Consider the following 22802-nt stretch of genomic DNA (forward strand, 5'->3'; position numbering starts at 1 on the left):
CATAGGTTGTGAGAAAGTTCAGTGATGGGATGAGTGAAGTTACCACTCTGGTTCAAGAGCCTGATGGTTGAGGGGTAATGACTGTTCCTGAACCAGGAACAGAGTAAAGAGCAGGCGTAAACTGAAGTATTATGCTACACATGATAATATTACGCCGAGCTCAATGCTACATAATATGCAATGGTTAGAAATTTTAACAGCAAAGGGACAAGTGATATAACTGAAAGATCAGTCAAGTCATTCACAGAGATCAGTACCACCAGTCATATAACCAGTCATGTATTATGTGGGTAAAATATACAAGTGATGTCACACAAGGACCTGCGTTGTATACTGAACACAGACCTTCCAAGGAGCAGCAATACTACACCCTGCACAAAGGCTGGCATATTACATACCTTGCAATTTCATCCTTATTGCACAGGGAGCAGAATAGCCCACGTTTCTCATGTTACAAGTTTCTCAACATATTTCTCAGCCACATTCATGAGGCCTGGGATTCATGGAAACTTAGCTGCAGAGATTCAGATTAAGCTTGTCCACATAAGGCAGGAAGTAGATAGAGTGTATTCCTCCCGGCGAAGTTGGTGACTAGTAGTGTGCTGAGGGGACCCCTGCTTTGTTATTTTCATAAACGAAGGATACAAAAGTGGAGGGGTGGGTTAGCAAGTTTGCAGATGACATGAAATTTGGAGATGCTTTGGATAGTGTATAAGTCTGTTGTAGGTTACTGGATTCAGATTGGGTGCAGGAATGGCAGATTTCAATCCAGAAAAGTGTGAGATGATACGTTTTAGAATATCAAATTTGTTGGTGGAAAACAAGGTTAATGGTAAGATTCTTAGCAGTGTGGAGGACCCAGGAACCTGAGGTCCAGATGCACTGATTCCTCAAAGATTCTGCATAAGTTAATAGGGTGGTTAATAAATAGTATGGCTTTCATTAGTCAGGAGATGCAGTTCAAGAGCCATGAGGTAATGTTGTAGCTCTGTTTAACTCTGGTTAGACCACACTTGGAGTAGTGTGCTCAGTTTTGGTCATCTCATTATAGGAAGGATGTGTAAACTTTAGCAAGGGTGCAGACAAGATTCACCAGAATGCTATCTGGATTCAACAGCATGTCTTATGAGGAAAGGTGGGGCGATCTAGGGAGAGACAGAGGAAGAGAGGCAACTTAATTAATGTGTGTAAGATTACGAAAGGCATACATATAGTGAACAGCCAACATCTTGGCATCTGTTTAAGGCATGTCCAAGATCACGCCGGGGAGATATCAGAGGTAGGGTTTTTTTTACACACAAAATGGTGGATGTCTGGAACTCACTGTCTGGGGTGGTGGTAGAGGCTGATAGGTTGATAAAATAGGAACATGGATGTAAGAAAAATGGAGGAATAAGGGCTGTGTGGGAGGGAAGGGTTCAATTGATCATGAAGCAGGTTTATATAGATTGACATAACATCGTGGGCCAAAGAACCCATACAGGGCTGTACTGTTCTATATTAACACCACTTACAGTGAAACGATTACACATGGGTGTCATCAAAGAGCGTGCAACATTGTTGTTATTGGGCACTACCCATGCTGTCTCTATTGTACACAAACATAGCCATTACACATCATAAACATCCCAAGCACTACGCATTGCACAATGTACAAAGCACCCAGCAATAATGCTGAGCACAATGTTCAAGTGTTACATACTGCACAACCTGCCCAGCATTATGCATAGCACAGTACTCCAGCTTTATACAGAACACAACATTCCTGACATTACACACAGCACAACGGAAGTTTCTGGCACTATACTTCAACAACAACATTCCTTTGCAAACCACACTAAATGGAGAGAGATCTCGGCAAATCAGGCAGCATCTATGGAGGGGAATACATAGTCAATGTTTCGGGCTGAGACCCTTCATCGCTCCCCTCCATAGATGCTGCCTGACTTGCTGAGTTCCGTTCCTCCACCATCTTGTGTGTGTTGCTCAAGGTCTCCATTATCAAAAAAATCTCTTGCATTTAACAACATTCCGGACATTTTCACAAAGTGCAACACTCCATTCCTGACATTCCTGACAAAACAGTCATGCTCCCAATATCAAACATATCACCAGCTTACTGATTTTACATGCAGCGTACTACACCCGGTGTTACCAATGTTATGAACACCTTACCAATATTGTATGCACCACGTTATCAATATTAGAATATTACAGGCTGTTTAAGTTAACAACAGGATTTAGATCAACTGGAGAAGTGGGCCAATGAATGGCTGGTGAAAACTAGCACAAAACCAAGGCAGGATTTACAGTGAACGGTAGGGTCCTGGGAATTATTGCAGAATAAAAGGACCTAGGGGTACAGGGATGTAGTTTCCTGAAAAAGGGAACAGGTGTTGACAGAGTAGCGAAGACGCATTTGGTCTAGTTACCCTCATTGGCCAAGGCTCTGAGTATAAGAGTTGGGATGTCATTTTACAGTTGGAATATTATTTGCAGTAGTGGACACCACATTATTGGAAGCACATGATAAAGCAAAAGATTCACAGGGATGCTCTAGTTACTAAATGGCTTAGAAACATAGAAAACCTACAGCAGAATACAGGCTCTTCAAGCAAGTCCTTACCTTAGAACTACCTAGGCTTACTAATAGCCCTCTACTTTTCTAAGCTCCATGTATCCATCCAGGAGCCTCCTAAAAGACCCTATCGTTTCTGCCTCCACCACTGTCGCCGGCAGCCTATTCCACGCACTCACCACTCTCTGCGTAAAAAACTTACCCCTGACATCTCCTCTGTACCTACTTCCAAGCATCTTAAAACTGTGCCCGGTCGTGTTAGCTATTTCAGCTCTGGGAAAAAGCCTCTGACTATCCACATGATCAATGCCTCTCATTATCTTGTACACCTCTATCAGATCACCTCTCATCCTCCGTCACTCCAAGGAGAAAAGGCCGAGTTCACTCAACCTATTCTCATAAGGCATGCTCCCCAATCCAGGCAACATCCTTGTAAATCTCCTCTGCACCCTTTCTATGGTTTCACATCCTTCCTATAGTGAGGCGACCAGAACTGACCACAGTACTCCAAGTGGGGTCTGACCGGCGTCCTATATAGCTGTAACATTACCAGGTTGTGACCAGAGATTAGACAGGCTGGGGCTGTTTTCTGGAGTCAAAGAAGCTGAGAGGTAAGAGTATAGCATAGGACAGGCTCTTCAGCCGTGATATGCCAAATTAATTAAACCAATTTAAACAAATATCTCCCTGAACATAGTGTATTCCCCTCCCTCTTCTGCATACTTATGTGCCTACCTCAGAGCCTCTCGATTGCTGCTCTACTATCCACTTCTCTGCCCGGCCCTGGAAGTGCATTCTCCATCCCCACTACTCACCAGCTAAAAAATCTTTCTACTATCTTCCTTTCATCTTAAGTGCATGCCTCCTAGTAATAGACATTTCTGTCCTGGGAAAAGGTACGTGCTATCTACTTAGGCCTGGCACGACTTTATCAAATCTCACCCCAGGTTCCACTGGGTCTAGAGGAAACAGCCCCAGCTTGTTCAACCTCTCCCCATCGTACACGTTCTCCAGATCAGGCTGCACCTTATAAACCTCCTCAGCACCCTCTCCAAAGCCTCTATATACTTCTTGTAAGCTGGAGTCCAGCATTGAATGCAATACTCTAAATGTGGCCTAACCAGAGTTTTATAAAACTGTAATATAGCTTCCTAGCTCTGGAATTCAATGCCCTGACTAATGAAAACAAGCATGCCACTTGCCTGCTTTACCAGTGGTCGGCCACTGAGGAGTGTGGTACAACAGGGATCTGGGAATACAGGTGAATAATTCCTTGAAAATGTCATCACAATTAGATAGGGTCATAAAGACAGCCTTTGGTACATTGGCTTCCAGAAATCAAAGTACAGAGTACTGGGGTTAGGATGTTATGTTGTGAGACATTGTTGTGTCCTAATTTGAAGCATTGTGTGCAGTTCTGGTCGCCTACCTACGGGAAAGATATCAATAAGATTGAAAGAGTGCAGAGAAGATTTACAGGGATGTTGCCAGATCTTAAGGACCTTAATTATCAGGGAAGGTTCAATAAGTTAGGAACTGATTCCCTGGTGCATAAAAGACTGAGGGGGGATTTAACTGAGGTGAACAAAATTATGGGGGGTATAAATATGGTAAATTCAGAAAGGTTTTTTCCACTGAGGCTGGGCGAGATTAGAACTGGAGGTCATGGGTTAAGAGTGAAAGGTGAAATATTTAAGGACTTTGAGATCACGGACAGATGTCCAATGAGGAGCTGGGACTGGAGTTAATCACTCACTCTCACTGATGGACAATCAGAATAAAGAGCAGTAGCTGAATATTTGAACTGTAGCCAGAGATACTCAAAGCACTGTTGGAGAAGTCAAGAAGCACACAGCCCAGATTGACTACCTCAGCAATGCCCAGCAACCGAGAGAGATCTGCGAGTAGAAAAGAGGTGAAAGCAGAGGTGTGATTTGACAGTATGTAAGGAGTAGAAGGTAAACTACTCAGCTGAAGGGTTCCTGGCAGTCTACCCAAACCAGAATGAAAAGACAAAAGCATTGATAAGACAGTCCCAACATGCACATACACCCAATATTGCAAATATCACATTAACATCTTGCACACGCCAGAATATTATCAACATTTAACACTCCACAATGTTACCACACATTACATTATGTGCACTGAGAACCTTATAGATAATTGGGCAAATTATAAATACCTTTGTGACCTTGAAGCCTCCTAATGTCCATCTCCTTCACACTTGCTGTGGTGTTGTGAGGGGGAATATTGCCACAGCTGTTGCTTTGCACCAGAGTTAAGTGACTCTGTAGATAGAAAAGGAAATACATGTTCTCACTGAAGTAATGTCTCGTCATTGACATCTATAATCACTCTCCCACCAGAACAATCATCACCCTCTCCTCACTCGTCAGCAGGTTTCACTGAAGTAATGTCTTGTCATTGACATCTATAATCACTCTCCCACCAGAACAATCATCACCCTCTCCTCACTCGTCAGCAGGTCTCACTGAAGTAATGTCTCGTCATTGACATCTGTAATCACTCTCCCACCAGAACAATCATCACCCTCTCTTCACTTGTTAGCAGGTCTCACTGAAGTAATGTCTCGTCATTGGTATCTATAATCACTCTCCCACCAGAACAATCATCATCCTCTCTTCACTCGTCAGCAGGTTTCACTGAAGTAATGTCTCGTCATTGACATCTATAATCACTCTCCCACCAGAACAATCATCACCCTCTCCTCACTCGTCAGCAGGTCTCACTGAAGTAATGTCTCGTCATTGGCATCTATAATCACTCTCCCACCAGAACTGTTATCACCCTCTCCTCACTCGTCAGCAGGTTTCACTGAAGTAATGTCTCGTCATTGGTATCTATAATCACTCTCCCACCAGAACTGTTACCACCCTACTCTCTTCAATGGGATTAGATGGAGTGGAATTTATGGACGTGCCACAGAATTGTGCAGCACTGAAACAGGCCCTATGGCCCAATGGGTCTATGCTAACCTTTCTGCCCATCTACACTATCCTATTGCCCGGCATTAGTACTGCATTCCTCTATACATTCCATGTTTATATGCCTGTCTATATGCCTGTTAAATATAATGATTGTACTTGATTCTACCAGCAGCAGGCTCCAAAATCAACTACGCAGTGCAAACACTTACCCCTCAGATCCCCCGTAAAGCTTCTCCTCTCACCTAAAACTTGTGTCCTCTTGTTTTTAATACAAGAGTTTTGACCATCTCCCCTATCATCTCCTCAGCCTGCTTTATCCAGGCAAAGCAAGCCCATACATAGAGAGGTAAATAAAGGGAACCGTCTACAAGAGGAGAGTGCACATTGCATACACAACAATCTACTAACAATACAATACACTAACCCTCCAACTCATCATGGGTGAGCAGAGACCTGCTCAAATTGCAGACTTGGTGACTTTCCTATCAGAGATGTACCTGCTAGAACATTACTCTGAAATTATGTTCCCTCAGTCACCAGGCTCAGTCCATGAGGAATAAAATATGAAAGCAAGGATAAACTGCTGAGAGTTTATCAGTGTTGGTCAAACCACAATGGAAAATATTGTGAGCAATTTTGGGCCCCATATCTGAGGAGAATATATTGGCCTTGGAGTGGTGTGACGGGATCCTGAAGTACCCCTATGAACTGTGCTTTAGAAAACAGAGAGAGAGTTATTTAACACCAACAGTTTGTTTGTAAAGGAGAGACAGAGACGAAGACTAACGGTTGGACTGTCACTTTAAGGCACTGGAAGTAACTTTGGATTTTTACTGAGTTGGAGTTGGAGACAGCACCAAGCAGCTCATAAGATGCGATGGTGACCGAAGGCGGTGTTATTTAATGGACACTCGATGTTATGATTTACGGCAGGTTGTTGACACTTTCTTCAAGGATTTTTGCCTGCTTGCATTTCTTCACCGAGAGAGGAAGGAAGAGTTATTTGAGTGACAGTTGATGCTCAGCACAAGAAGATAAAGTAGGAGGTCAGATGATAGACATCAGACACATGTTCTGGACACTGAATGAGCATTGTGGTGCCCACAGAAAAAGTGGGTTTTGGAGGATCGATCAAGCGGATTGATCCGTCGTTCTTGCAGTGGAAAGAGGAAAAGGGTTGACTGGTGGGGAGTTGTCCATGTGTCCACCCTCGCCTGGGAGATAGCTCCACCACAGAAAAGCAGTCCCCTTTTTTAATGTCACAGTCAGTGACTTTCAATGGATTTCGAAGGACAACGAGAAGATCGACGGTGTCAGCTCACCTGAAGACTCAAATCTCTCCCTCCCTCTCTCTCCATCACTACTCAGCTAAATACCACGAACTAAACTGAACTGAACTTTACTCATCATCGTAAGACTGTATATTTTTACCCCTAGACTTAAAGAAGCTTAGTTTTTCATACATAGATTTCCACACTTACTGATATACTTACTTTTATATATATATATATATACAATCATTGCTAACCTGTTTGATTTATCTACATTTATATTACTGTATTGTGTAGTTACTAATAAATATTATTAGTTTATAGCAATACTGGACTCCAAAGTGTTTTCCATCTCTGCTGGTTCTTTATTCTTGTTACGGGGTTTGTGACAAAATTGAGGCCTGCATCCGCGATATGAACAAATTGGTCGGGAGGCGTTAGAGCTGTTTGTGGGAAGAAAACCTACTGAGGCTGAGGTTCAGTTGAAATTGCAATTGAAATTAAAACAGCTCGAGGCTGTTGAAGCAGCTTGAAAGGCAGAAATGGCAACGTGAGGATCACATGGTAGAAAGGCAGAGGTTGCAGCAAAGAGGTTTAGTGTCGGACCCTGATGATTTTTACAGCTTGGAAGGGCTTGTTTTGTGTGATGAATCTAAAAGTTGTGTTCCTGATGAGGTCAGGGCATGCCCAGATGCAGAGGATGCCGCTACCCTGCAGGGGTTTGAAAAGAAAGCAGACAAAGAAGTTTTAACCCACGAGGTTGAGTTTACTCCAGAAAGGAGTTTGCCAGAGAATAGCTGGGAGGTTCGGGATGACCTTGAATTTGAAACTGGGACAAGTGGTGACAGCCCAGCAGAGGCAGCTGTTCCGATTGAATGTGTTCAGGTTGTTGAAGTACCTGTGAGTTCACAGGATTCTGAAGCTCGTGTTGAGGCTCAATTGAAGTCTGAGGTGCCTGGCTTGGTTGAAAAGGAATGCAGTTTTTGTGTGTCAGATGATCTTGGTTCAGTGAACAAGGGGTTAACCTTGGTACCAGTGGAATGTGAGACTGTGTTAGACTGTGTTTTAAAAGTTGGTGAAGAGATGGAAATTGGGTGAGGTCAGTGTTAATGAAAGTAGTGGGAGAAGTGCTGTTCCTGGACTTTTGGATAAAGTGCTGGAGAAGTTTGGATGGTTGTGCGACCTTTGACCCTGCTTGCAGGACAAAGGCCTGCTGAGAAAGGATGTGATACTCTATTGAATTTTGTTTGAACATTTGGAAGTAAGCACCTGCAAGATCATGCTGTTATTCAGTGTAAGGTTATGGAAATAAGTTGGAGGAATTTGATAAACGGATTGTTTGGTCTCTTCCATAATGTATACATGATTCTCATAAGCCTGATGATGGTGATGAGTTTAGTAAACAATGGAGGCATGTTGACACCTCTCCAAGGTAAGGTTGATATGGCTGTTCAGCTGATGAGCAAAGCAGCTGTTGAGGCCTATGACAGCAAAACCAGAGGTTTAAATTAGGATGACGTGTCAGACTTTTCTACCTTCCAGGTTTCAGCAGGACTTAGAGGGTAGTACAGCTGATAAGAGTAAGGTGTATGAGAAAGGTTTCTCTCTATTGAGGAAGGAATTTATAGAGGAACAGAAGCGAGATTCTGAAATGGTGGCTTTAAGGGTGATAGCTCTCACAGGAGAGGAGGTTCAGAGAGAGTCAGTGGGATGGGGTGTTGATGAGGAGGTGGAGACAAGCTACAGTGCCTGCAAGTCACGTGGTGGTTTTGAAAGTTTATAGGACTGAAATTTTAAACATGGCTCATAGTATGCCTTTAGGTGGACTGCATGGAGTGAGAAAGACAGTGAATAGGATTATGAAGGAATTTTACTGGCCTAGGTTAAGGAAGGATGTTGTGAATTTTTACAGGACTGACCATACCTGTCAAGTTGAGGGGAAATCTAATCAGGATATTCAGGTAACATTACTTAAACCAATATCCGCTTTTAGTTAGGCCCATTGCAAAAGATTGCAGCTGGTTATCAGTATGTGTTAACAATCGTGTGTGCTGTGTCTAGGTCCCCTGAAGCAATGTCTTTTGAAAATACCGAGGCAAAGACTGTGGTAACAGCATTCAGTAAGTTTTTCACACTGGTAGGTCTACCCAAAGAAATTCAATTTGACCAGGGCAGTAACTTTACTTCGAGAACATTCCAGGGGATAGTTAGAGAATTAGAAGCTAAGCACATGGTGTCATCTACATATCACACAGGTTCCAAGGGAGCCTTGGAACGGATCAACTCAACTCTTAAGACCATGATTAAAGCATATTGTGTGAGAAATGAGGAAAATTGAGATGAGGGGGTTCCCCTCCTCTTATTTATTGTTGGAGGTTTGATTCAGAAGCAGTGAAGTGTAGTTTGTTGGAAAGTATTCAGTTACAGGCCAAAAGGACCTTTGACCCTACTTAGAGAACTCTGGAAGGGATTTAATAAGCTTTGTGTCCTTGCAAAGGAAAGTTTACAAAATGGTCGAATCAAAATAGGACACTTGTTTGCTAGAATTGCCGCTGGGAGAATTGTTATGGAACAAAATGGAGTCGTGGAATCTGATAATGGAGTGGAAAAACATGTTTACCCACTAAATCTAGTCTCACTAAAATGTCAGAATTCCATTGTTTTGAAAAATATTACTGATAAGGTCCATCAGTTGGATCCTACACAGCGAAAACAAGTGAAAGGACTAATTGGCCTTTTGAAATGGTGCATAGGTGCAGTGCATCATGTCATTATGAATGCAGCCCAGCCTATGAAACGGCATCTTCACAGAGTGAACTTTGAGGAAAGTAAAATGGTTGAAGAAGAAATTAGAAACAAGAAAGAACAAGGAAAGAGAGTGAATGACTGTATTGATAGAGTGGGGAAGGCGAAATACCTTATAATGATTGACTTGTTAAAAGGATACTGGGGTGTTCCTTTAACAGAGAGGGCTAAAGAGATATCAGCATTTGTGACACCATCCAGACTGTATGAGTATACTGTTTTACCCTTCGGGATGAAAAATGCTCCAGAGACATTTCAAAGAACGATCAATTCTGTGATTGGAGGTTTAGGAAACACAGGGGCTTATATCAATGATTTAGTGGTCTGGAATGACACGTGAGAAGAGCAGATTGCAGCTGTAGAAAAATGGTTTGACAGACTTTCCAAGGCCAATCTTACTGTGAACCTTGCTAAAAGTAAGTTTGGTCATGCTACTGTTATTTATCTTGGCTACGTAGTAGGCCAGGGGCCACCTGGCTTCTGCACAGGCCAAGGTTCAAGCTATTGCTGAAGTTCCTGTTCCAACCGGCAAGGAAGCTTTAAGAAGGTTTTTAGGAATGGTTAGATATTACTGTAAGTTATGTAAGAACTTTGCAGACATCGCTTTCCCCCTAACAAAACTCCTGGGGAAGAGTAAAAGATTTGTATAGAATGACCTTTGCCAGGAGGCATTTGAATGTCTGGAAACCAACCTGTGTTATCATCCTGTGCTCAAAGCACCTGATTTTTGAAAAATATTCTCGATAGCAACAGGCGTTAATGACGAAGCTGCTGGGACTGTACTGTTACAGGAAGGACTGAATCACATTGAACATCCAGTAGCTTATTTCTCAAAGAACTTTAATGTACACTAGAAAAATTATACAACTGTTGAAAAGGAATTACGAGCACTCATTCTGGCCTTACAACATTTTGAGGTCTGTGTGCAGAGGCCTCATAATCTTTCTGTTGCCCAGAGACCACTTGTGGTTTACATGGGATATAATCCATTGATGTTTCTAACTAAGATGAAGGATAAGAATAGAAGGTTGTTAAATTGGAGTCTGATATTGCAAGAATGTGACTTAAAAATCAAACGTGAAAGATACTGACAATATTATAGCTAATTAGTTCTCCAGATATTAAGTTGGAAATTGTACACATTTTTGCTCTGTCATCTGATGATGTTACCTGCATTGTTTCAAACTCTGTAATTTACATTTAGACAAAAAAAATCATCTTCGTCATTTTTTTTCTCTCTGAGGAAGGGGAGTGTGACCGGATCCTGAAGTACCCCTATGAACTGTGCTTTTGAAAAGAGAGAGAGCGAGTTATTTAACACCAGCAGGTTTTTCGTAAAAGAGAGAGAGAGAGAGAGAAAGACGAAGACTAACGATTGGACTGTCACTTTAAGGCACTGGAAGTAACTTTGGATTCCTACTGAGTTGGAGTTGGAGACAGCACCGAGCAGCTCGTAAGTTGCTGTGGTGAACGAAGGCAGTGTTATTTAATGGACACTCGTTTTTATGATTTTCGGCAAGTTGTTGACACTTTCTTCAAGGATTATTGCCTGCTTGCATTTCTTCACAGAGAGAGGAAGGAGGGATTATTTGAGTGACAATTGATGCTCAGCACAGGAAGATAAAATAGAACGTCAGATGATAGACATCAGACACATGTTTGGACACTGAATCAGCATTGTTGTGCCCGCAGAAAAAGTGGGTTTTGGAGGATTGATCAGGCGGATCGATCCGTCACTCTTGCAGTGGGAAGAGGAAAGGGGTTGACTGATGGGGAGTTGTCCATGTGTCTACCCTCGCCAGGGGGATAGCTCCACCACAGAAAACCCGTCCCCTTTGTTAAAGTCACAGTCGGTGACTTCTAAAGGAGTTTGAAGGACAACAAGAAGATCGACGGTGTCAGCTCACCTGAAGACCCAAATCTCTCCCTCTCTCTCTCTCCATCACTACTCAACTCAATACCATGAACTGAACTGAACTGAACTTTACTCATCATCGTAAGACTGTATCTTTTTACCCCTAGACTTAAAGAAGCTCGGTTTTTCATATATATATTTCCACACTCACTGATATACTTATATTTATATATATATATAAAATCATTGCTAACCTGTTTGATTTATCTACATTTATATTACTGTATTGCGTAGTTACTAATAAATATTATTAGTTTATAGCAATACTGGACTCCAAAGTGTTCTCCATCTCTGTTGGTTCTTTATTCCCATCACGGGGTTCATGACAGTGGGTCCAGAAGTTTTTCACCAAGAATGAACCCAGAATTGAAAGGTTTAATGTATGAAGAACGTTGGATATCTCTGGGATTGTACATGATGGAGTATAGAAGGATGTGGGGTGGGAGGGGGGCAAGGCTCTTTGAAACCTACCAGATACTGAAAGGCCTGGATATTGAGGACGTGGAGAGGATGCTTTTGTTATTAGGAGAATCTTGTGTCCAAGTGCACAGCTAAAAGTACATCACTTTAGGACTGAGATGAGGAAGAATTTTTTTCAGTGAGAGGATGGGGAATTGGTTGCCACACAGGACTGTGGAGGCCAAGTTGCTGGGTGTAGTTAAGGCAGGGATTAATGAGCTCCTGATCAGTAAAGGGGCGAGTGTTATGAGAGGATAGTGGGAGAATGGGGTTGAAAAAATAATCAGCTATGATTGAAGGGCGGAGCAGGCTCGATGGGCTCCTATACCTTCTGCTGTAATGTAACTGGGCTGATGGCGTGGAGATACGTCTCTACCAAAGCAGGTATAAGGTGCTCCTTCCCTCCGCCAGCCTGCAGGTCACCCTTGGGCAAGGTCTAGCACCTGCTTAGCCCCTGATAAGGGTTGTATGAAGCCACGGGAGCAGCTCGTGCTATCACAAGTTCTGCATAAGCGACCACTGACGCCAGAAAGACAATCTCTGAGGGGTGGTGATAATGGCCAGTGTCACTGCCCAGAAGAAGGTAATGGCTAATGACTTCTGTAGAAAAATTTGTCAAAAACAATCATGGCCATGGACCATGATCACCCTTGTCATACCACACAGCGCATAATGATGGTGGAAGGTAACTTCGGATAAAATTGAAGGCCATGAATTGGTTTGTTGGGACTGTAGTTCTATTCGATACCCAATTACATTTTCAAGGAGTTCATCACCATAAGGAAATGGTTCATCCATTCCAAACTTCTCCACAGCAAGCCAGTACTGCAGCTCCATGAGGCCCAAACCAAATTCAATGTCCACTCCAAGGTCAGCACTGAGATAGTGGGCCGAAAGGCCTTTTATGTGTTGTATGACTGTACAACTCCAAAACAAAGGTCAAGTCCCTCTAAACTACCCAATAGTCTCATGGCTAAACTCAATAGTCTACCCCAGCAGACAAGATCGACACCATACAGCTATGGAACATTGTACACAGTTCACACTTGCAGACTGACCTGAGGGGTGGAACTGCGGCCCAGTGTCGAACTACTGAACCTCGAAACAGTACCTGAGCTGGTCTTCTTTCTTGGCACTGTGTCACTCTGGTAAGTACCTTCTTTCTGCTGCTTCTTCCTGTCCTCCAGAGTGTGGAAGCTCTTTAAAACCAAAATTAAAACATTCAAGTGATTATGGGAGCAAGCAAGTGCCTTCATGGCAAAACATAGCTGTTACCATCTAATGTCACTGGAGTCACATAGACGGGTGCAATTCCTGTTGGTGAATAACGTCACCGTCTAACGTCACTGGAGTCACATCGATGGGTACAGTTCCCGTTGGAGAATAACGTTACCATCTAACATCACTGCCTAACGTCACTGGAGTCACATCGATGCGTACAGTTCCCGTTGGAGAATAACGTTACCATCTAATATCACTGTCTAACATCAATAGAGTCACATTGATGGGTACAGTTCCCGTTGGAGAATAACGTTACCATCTAACATCACTGCCTAACGTCACTGGAGTCACATCGATGCGTACAGTTCCCGTTGGAGAATAACGTTACCATCTAATATCACTGTCTAACATCAATAGAGTCACATTGATGGGTACAGTTCCCGTTGGAGAATAACGTTACCATCTAACATCACTGCCTAACGTCACTGGAGTCACATTGACGGGTACAGTTCCCGTTGGAGAATAACGTTACCATCTAACATCACTGCCTAACGTCACTGGAGTCACATTAATGGGTACAGTTCCCATTGGAGAATAACGTCACCATCTAAGGTCACTGTCTAACGTCACTGGAGTCACATTGACGGGTACAGTTCCCGTTGAATAACGTCACCGTCTAATGACACTGGAGTCACATTGGCAGGTGCTGTTCCCGTCAGTGAATAACATCACTGGAGTCACATTGACGGATGCTGCTCCTATCGGTGAATAACGTCACCATCTAACATCACCGTCCAACGTCACTGCAGTCACATTGACGGGAACAGTTCACGTCAGTGAAGCACTTACTTCCTTCAATCCTTCAGCCACTCACCACCACCAGCAAACCGGTCACACTTGATGGAAGGACTGTGATATATTACGCACCCAGATATATCAGCCTTGGGATATTTTAACAGAATGAATTTGTATTGAAACGAAAAACTTTTCCTAGGCAAAAAGTACCGAAGCCTGAAGTCCCAAACCATTGGGTTCAAGAACAGCCACTTCCCTCCAATCAATCGTTTCTTAAACCAAGCGGCACACCCTTAATCACTACAGTTTAGCAACATTATGACCACTTTGCATTAAACTGGGGTCTATTTTGTCCTGTGTTCCCTCTGGCATAGTTTGGTAACACTTATGCTTGTTTTATGAATGCTGCTTGTGTGATTATGCCACAAGTAAGATTTTCCTTGCACCTAGAGTGCTTAAGGAAGTAGCCCAAGAAATAGTGGATGCATTAGTGATAATTTTTCAAAACTCGTTAGATTCTGGACTAGTTCCTGAGGATTGGAGGGTGGCTAATGTAACTCCACTTTTTAAAAAAGGAGGGAGAGAGAAACCGGGGAATTATAGACCGGTTAGCCTAACGTCGGTGGTGGGGAAACTGCTGGAGTCAGTTATCAAGGATGTGATAACAGCACATTTGGAAAGCGGTGAAATGATCGGGCAAAGTCAGCATGGATTTGTGAAAGGAAAATCATGTCTGACGAATCTCATAGAATTTTTTGAGGATGTAACTAGTAGAGTGGATAGGGGAGAACCAGTGGATGTGGTATATTTGGATTTTCAAAAGGCTTTTGACAAGGTCCCACACAGGAGATTAGTGTGCAAACTTAAAGCACACGGTATTGGGGGTAAGGTATTGGTGTGGGTGGAGAATTGGTTAGCAGACAGGAAGCAAAGAGTGGGAATAAACGGGACCTTTTCAGAATGGCAGGCGGTGACTAGTGGGGTACCGCAAGGCTCAGTGCTGGGACCCCAGTTGTTTACAATATATATTAATGACTTGGATGAGGGAATTAAATGCAGCATCTCCAAGTTTGCGGATGACATGAAGCTGGGTGGCAGTGTTAGCTGTGAGGAGGATGCTAAGAGGATGCAGGGTGACTTGGATAGGTTGGGTGAGTGGGCAAGTTCATGGCAGATGTAATTTAATGTGGATAAATGTGAAGTTATCCACTTTGGGGGCAAAAATAGGAAAACAGATTATTATCTGAATGGTGGCCGATTAGGAAAAGGGGAGGTGCAACGAGACCTGGGTGTCATTATACACCAGTCATTGAAAGTGGGCATGCAGGTACAGCAGGCGGTGAAAAGGCGAATGGTATGCTGGCATTTATAGTGAGAGGATTCGAGTACAGGAGCAGGGAGGTACTACTGCAGTTGTACAAGGCCTTGGTGAGACCACACCTGGAGTATTGTGTGCAGTTTTGGTCCCCTAATCTGAGGAAAGACATCCTTGCCATAGAGGGAGTACAAAGAAGGTTCACCAGATTGATTCCTGGGATGGCAGGACTTTCATATGAAGAAAGACTGGATGAACTGGGCTTGTACTCATTGGAATTTAGAAGATTGAGAGGGGATCTGATTGAAACGTATAAGATCCTAAAGGGATTGGACAGGCTAGATGCAGGAAGATTGTTCCCGATGTTGGGGAAGTCCAGAACGAGGGGCCACAGTTTGAGGATAGAGGGGAAGCCTTTTAGGACCGAGATTAGGAAAAACTTCTTCACACAGTGAGTGGTGAATCTGTGGAATTCTCTGCCACAGGAAACAGTTGAGGCCAGTTCATTGGCTATATTTAAGAGGGAGTTAGATATGGCCCTTGTGGCTACGGGGGTCAGGGGGTATGGAGGGAAGGCTGGGGCAGGGTTCTGAGTTGGATGATCAGCCATGATCATAATGAATGGCGGTGCAGGCTCGAAGGGCCGAATGGCCTACTCCTGCACCTATTTTCTATGTTTCTATGTTTCTATGCATACATGTACAATAAACCTAACTTTGAACAACTTGCACCTCGCCGGAAACCGTAACAGATGTATAGTTAGCTGGTTAGAATTGCAGAATGGTCTTGGGTGTTGTTCATGTACAGTTTGACCTGACACTAACTGGAAGCCCAGCTCAATGAAGAGACCCGATGACTACCAGCAGCATCGAAACCGTCCTCTCTCATTCACTTCACAGGTCTACAGATCAGGAAATTGTGCCACGCTTTTATTGTTGGTGATTACACAGCATAGCACATGACCCAACTGGAAGAAACCTTTGCAACAGCTGACTTTGAGCTTGGACAATTCAGTGAGGACAAAGAACGCAGAACAAGTTCTGGAGCTTTGAACAGCAGAGGTTCAAGTAAGGGACTCAGGACACTGATTTTTGCAAATGAATGAGCTTTAAACTTTACTGCAGATGAATTTTGTCTTGTGCCAATGTGGCCTCATCTGCAGTTGTTTGAAACCAGCAAAACATGGAAGCTAAAATCCAGCTACAAACTTAAGAAAACAGATTTCCCAACACCAACAGAAATGCACACAAACTTACTCAGCACAGGGTCACTGAAGTTCAGTGGCTGACAAACACACATTCACAAATACCATAATGCAGTAAGGGAAAAACACGAGAGATAGAATCTCAGAGAAATTGAGATTGAAACACAGTGAGAGACAGAGAGAGAGAGAGAGTGAATGAGAGAGAGAGAGAAAGGTGAGGGAGAGAGGTGGATGAAAGTGTGAGAGTGTGAGAGAGAGAGAGAGTGAGAAAGAGTGACAGAGACAGAGAAGCAGAGAGAGGGAGAGAGGGAGAGGAGGAAGAGGGCAGGGAGAGGGGGAGTGGGAAGGGAGAGGGAGAGTTTTTGGGAGTGGAGTGGAGTAGTGAGAGAGATAGACAGATAGAGACAGACACAGATGAATAGATAGATAGACAGACAGACAAACAGATATATAGATAAGCAGATAGATAGAGGATTAACAGACAGGCAGATAGATAGACAGAGAGATAGATAGATAGACAGACAGACACAGATAGACACAGACAGACAGACAGACAGACAGAGAGATAGACAAATAGGTTAACAGACAGGCAGGTATGCTGCTTTATTCTTTGACAGCCTCTTTCACTTTCTCTACATTTTAAGACTGGTTTGGTTTCTAACGCTTTCCAGTTCTGCTGAAAGCTCATCAACATTAATTGTTTCTCTTTCTTTCGATGCTGTCTGACCTGCTGAGTGTTTCTGTTTTTGTTTCCAATCCCCAGCTTCGGAGTACTCATTGAATGTAGAAACGCACTGCATTATAACCCATACCTAGGGGAACAGGGAAACTTCCTCTGACCAAGGAAGAAACTCCAGTACAGTTGGCATTAAATCACGGGCAGCAGCAAGCCCCGAATGAAACTCTAGGGAGGCTGAAGCTCTGACACTGTACCTGATTTTGTCGGCAATGCTTTTTGGCTGGAAGAGGTGGTGCAGATGGAAGTGGAGAGGGAGGAAGAGAAGAAGCATTCGTACTAGGCATTGTATCTTCTGCTGATGGTTCAGGCCCAGAGCAGGAGGAGAGGTACAGAGGGGATCCACGTCCATTACAGAGAGGCAATGACACTGAAGGCTAGATTGAGGAAAGTAGGCAAGAAAGACAGAAGAGAGAGAGTGGGTGAGGTATCAACAGGGCCCGTCTCCCTCCCTCAAGACACTGCATTGGCTACAGGACTGAGGGTGTGGACACTGCAATGCTCCCGGCTACTCAGCAGATGCTGCGATCTGCTTGATAGTGACCTTGGGCAGTGTTGACTGCCAGCAATGGCCCAAGTCACCTCCTTCTCAAGGATACCGAGGGATGGTGCACACTAGAGAAATAGCCCTGCACCTATGAAAGCTGACAATAAGATTGAAAGAATACATTGAAAACTTAAAAGGATGTTGTTGGGATTTGAGGATCTGAGTTATAGGGAAGGGTTGAGAAGGGTGGGACTTTATTCCTGCAGCATAGTAGAACATGGGAGCTTTGAAGGACATATACAAAATTATGAGGGTATTGATAAAGGTAAATGAAAGCAGGCTTTTTCCACTCAGGTTAGGTGAAAATAGAGGTCATAGGCTAAGGGTAAAAGGTAAACTATTTCAGGGGAACTTGAGGGGAAACTTCATTACACAGAGGGTGGTGAGAGTGTGGAACAAGTTGCCATTGGACGTGGTGGATGCGGGGTTGATTTGAACATTTAGGAGAAATTTGGAGAGATACATGGATGGGAGGGGTGAGCAGGGACGTGGTTGCCGTCGACGGGACTCGACTGAATAACATTTTGACACAGATTAGCTGGCCTAAGGACCGCTATCTGTGCTGTTGTGTTCGATGACTCTGTGAATGTGGTAGGAGGCAGAACGACACAGTGGGTACGGTCACAGTCTCAGACCAGAGACGGACGACACAGTGGGTACGGTCACAGTCTCAGACCAGAGACGGACGACACAGTGGGTACGGTCACGGTCTCACACCAGGGACGGACGACACAGTGGGTACGGTCACGGTCTCACACCAGGGACGGACGACACAGTGGGTACGGTCACGGTCTCACAGCAGGGACGGACGACACAGTGGGTACGGTCACGGTCTCAGACCAGGGACGGACGACACAGTGGGTACGGTCACGGTCTCACACCAGAGACGGACGACACAGTGGGTACGGTCACTGTCTCAGACCAGGGACGGACGACACAGTGGGTACGGTCACGGTCTCACACCAGGGACGGACGACACAGTGGGTACGGTCACGGTCTCACAGCAGGGACGGACGACACAGTGGGTACGGTCACGGTCTCACACCAGGGACGGACGACACAGTGGGTACGGTCACGGTCTCACAGCAGGGACGGACGACACAGTGGGTACGGTCACGGTCTCAGACCAGGGACGGACGACACAGTGGGTACGGTCACGGTCTCACACCAGAGACGGACGACACAGTGGGTACGGTCACTGTCTCAGACCAGGGACGGACGACACAGTGGGTACGGTCACGGTCTCACACCAGGGACGGACGACACAGTGGGTACGGTCACGGTCTCACAGCAGGGACGGACGACACAGTGGGTACGGTCACGGTCTCAGACCAGGGACGGACGACACAGTGGGTACGGTCACGGTCTCAGACCAGGGACGGACGACACAGTGGGTACGGTCACGGTCTCACAGCAGAGACGGACGACACAGTGGGTACGGTCACGGTCTCACAGCAGGGACGGACGACACAGTGGGTACGGTCACGGTCGCACACCAGGGACGGACGACACAGTGGGTACGGTCACGGTCTCAGACCAGGGACGGACGACAAAGTGGTAACGGTCACGGTCTCACACCAGGGACAGATGGTACTGGTCGTTCGACGGGAATCTGAAGGAGAATGGGAGACGGGGGAATATGACTGATGGCTGGCAGAGGATCAATGGGTCAAATGGTCTCCTACACTACCTATGCTCCCTCACTGTAATAAATGAGACTGCAGCACCGAAAAGGGGGCTTGTCAAACAGCGGTGTCCCACAGGGAGTCTGGCTTCTTACATCACAGGCCAGTTGTAAACTCAAAGCCACAGTACTGACATCCTGCCCCAAGCACGAGCTACCATGGCCTGGGCTGATTCACTGTAGACGGGTCCTCACGTGCCACTGTGTGTGCTGGACACCCGAGTGAGACACCCCGCCCAGGCAGCGAGCTAGCCAGGAGAAACAGCCCAAGGACTGAATCTCACCCAAGCTCAGGATCTGTTAAATAACTTGGCCCCTCGTAACTGGTGGGCTCATCCCCCAGGGGCAGGTAGGGAAGGAGCCTCTGCCTCAGGCTGGGGCGGGTTGTTCAGGGCGTCAGGGTCCCATTGGCCCACACCATGGGCAGAGTATTTCCGCAAGGGGAGACTCAATGCAGAGCCCGAACCCCAACCTATGGCCCTCTTACCACTGACACCACACTGCCAAAACCTGTTCAACATGGGTGGGGCGGGGGCGGCTCCTGGTGCGGGCTGGAAATTAACCCTACGGGGGGCAGATGAGGAGCAGGTAGTGAGGGCTTATGTTCGGCAAGGGCAGAGAGACTGCTGTAGTGTCGTGTGTTTCGTGACTACCATCCATTAAATTCCAAACCCAGTCAGGCAAAAGGTGGCACAACCGACGAAGGGAACCGACCTCCTGAGAGTGACATGTCCCTGTTTGCCGACGGACGGTCTCATTGGCAGCTCAGCCCAGCCACACACCAGGGCAGCCAGGGCTGTACAACTCACTGATCTGCCTCACAGTCACATAGTCCTGGCAAAGGAGAAGTCCAACGTTCAAAGACAGAGGCTGCAAGTGGCGGATACAGCAGGGATGATCACAGCGGCAGGGATGGGGGGAGGGGGGAGGCAGAGGGAGGGGGTCTGAGATAGATGGAGAGGGGGGTCAGGGGGTGGGAGGAAGTCACAGAACCATGGGGTTTGCATAACACTATGACAGCTCCCAGCGTTCCGGAGTTCACAGTTGAATTATGGTGCTGTTCTGGAAGGAGTCTGTACGTTCTCCCCATGGAATGTGAGGGGAGAGACGATGGAGTGGGGAGAGGCGATGGAATGGAGAGAGACGATGGAGTGGGGAGAGACGATGTAGAGGGGAGAGGTGATGGAGTGGGGAGAAGTGATGGAGAGGGGAGAGACGATGGAGTGGGGAGAGGCGATGGAGTGGAGAGAGACGATGGAGTGGGGAGAGGTGATGGAGTGGGGAGAGGTGATGGAGTGGGGAGAGTCGATGGAGAGGGGAGAGACGATGTAGAGGTGAGAGGTGATGGAGTGGGGAGAGGTGATGGAGTGGGGTTAGGCGATAGAATGAGTAGACATGATGGAGAGTGCAGAGACGATGGAGAGGGGAGAGGTGATGGAGTGGGGAGAGGTGATGGAGTGGGGAAAGACAATGGAGAGGGGAAAGGTGATGGAGTGGGGACAGACGATGGAGTCGGGAGAAACGATGGATTGGGGAGAGGTAATGGAGTGGGGAGAGACGATAGAGGGTGGAGAGGTGATGGAGTGGGGAGAGGTGATGGAGTGGGGAGAGACGATGGAGTGGGGAGAGGTGATGGAGTGGGGAGAGTCGATGGAGAGGGGAGAGACTATGGAGAGGGGAGAGGTGATGGAGTGGGGAGAGGTGATGGAGTGGGGAAAGACGATGGAGGGGGAGAGACGATGGAGTGGGGAGAGGTGATGGAGTGGGGAGAAACGATGGAGAGGGGAGAGGTGATGGAGTGGGGAGAGACTATGCAGTAGGGAGAGGTGATGGAGTGGCGAGAGACAATGGAGTGGGGAGAGGTGATGGAGTGGGGAGAAACCTTGGAGAGGGGAGAGATGATGGAGTGGGGAGAGACTATGGAGTGGGGAGAGACGATGGAGTGGGGAGAGGTGATGGAGTGCGGAGAGGTGATGGAATGGGGAGAGACGATGGAGTGGGGAGAGGTGATGGAGACGGGAGAGACGATGGAGTGGGGAGAGACGATGGAGAGGGGAGAGACGATGGAGTGGGGAGTGGTGATGGAGACGGGAGAGACGATGGAGTGGGGAGAAACGATGGAGAGGGGAGAGGTGATGGAGTGGGGAGAGGTGATGGAGTGGGGAGAGACGATACAGAGGTGAGAGGTGATGGAGTGGGGAGAGACGATGGAGAGGGGAGAGGTGATGGAGTGGGGAGAGACGATGGAGTGGGGAGAGACGATGGAGTGGGGAGGGACGATGGAGTGGGGAGAGACGATGTAGTGGGGAGAGGTGATGGAGTGGTTAGAGGTGATGGAGTCGGGAGAGGTGATTAAGTGGGGAGAGACGATGGAGACGGGAGAGGTGATGGAGTGGGGAGAGGTGATGGAGTGTGGAGAGACGATGGAGTGGGGAGGGACGATGGAGTGGGGAGAGGTGATGGAGACGGGAGAGACGATGGAGTGGGGAGAGACGATGGAGAGGGGAGAGACGATGGAGTGGGGAGTGGTGATGGAGACGGGAGAGACGATGGAGTGGGGAGAAACGATGGAGAGGGGAGAGGTGATGGAGTGGGGAGAGGTGATGGAGTGGGGAGAGACGATACAGAGGTGAGAGGTGATGGAGTGGGGAGAGACGATGGAGAGGGGAGAGGTGATGGAGTGGGGAGAGACGATGGAGTGGGGAGAGACGATGGAGTGGGGAGGGACGATGGAGTGGGGAGAGACGATGTAGTGGGGAGAGGTGATGGAGTGGTTAGAGGTGATGGAGTCGGGAGAGGTGATTAAGTGGGGAGAGACGATGGAGACGGGAGAGGTGATGGAGTGGGGAGAGGTGATGGAGTGTGGAGAGACGATGGAGTGGGGAGGGACGATGGAGTGGGGAGAGACGATGTAGTGGGGAGAGGTGATGTAGTGGGGAGAGGTGATGGACTCGGGAGAGACGATGGAGAGGAGAGAAAAGATGGAGAGTGGAGAGGTGATGGAGTGGGGTAGACTATGGAGTGGGTAGAGACGATTGAGTGGGGAGAGGTGTTGGAGTGGGGAGAGGTGATGGAGTGGGGTAGACTATGGAGTGGGTAGAGACGATTGAGTGGGGAGAGGTGTTGGAGTGGGGAGAGGTGATGCAGTGGGAAGAGACGATGGACAGGGGAGACGTGATAGAGAGGGGAGAGACGATGGAGTGGGGAGAGGTGATGGAAGGGGGAGAGACGAAGGAGTGGGGAGAGACGATGGAGAGGGGAGAGACGATGGAGTGGGGAGAAGTGATGGAGTGGGGAGAGACGATGGAGTGGACAGAGACG

The 22802-nt window shown here is 46.5% G+C and overlaps 1 protein-coding gene across 1 annotated transcript in view; it reads right to left on the reverse strand.

Moving 5' to 3' along the window:
- The window catches only part of phldb2b (pleckstrin homology-like domain, family B, member 2b), a 324137-nt gene that overhangs the window by 75877 nt on the left and 225458 nt on the right, over positions 1-22802 (reverse strand). Inside the window, exons 15-16 of the mRNA XM_072259726.1 lie at positions 13038-13178; positions 4764-4869 (exon numbers count right to left, since the gene is read on the reverse strand). Of these exons, the coding sequence (XP_072115827.1) occupies positions 4764-4869; positions 13038-13178 (247 nt within the window). The remainder of the gene's footprint in view (positions 1-4763; positions 4870-13037; positions 13179-22802) is intronic.

Source organism: Mobula birostris, chromosome 6, assembly GCF_030028105.1.
Source record: "Mobula birostris isolate sMobBir1 chromosome 6, sMobBir1.hap1, whole genome shotgun sequence".
Classification (NCBI taxonomy): Eukaryota; Metazoa; Chordata; class Chondrichthyes; order Myliobatiformes; family Myliobatidae; genus Mobula; species Mobula birostris.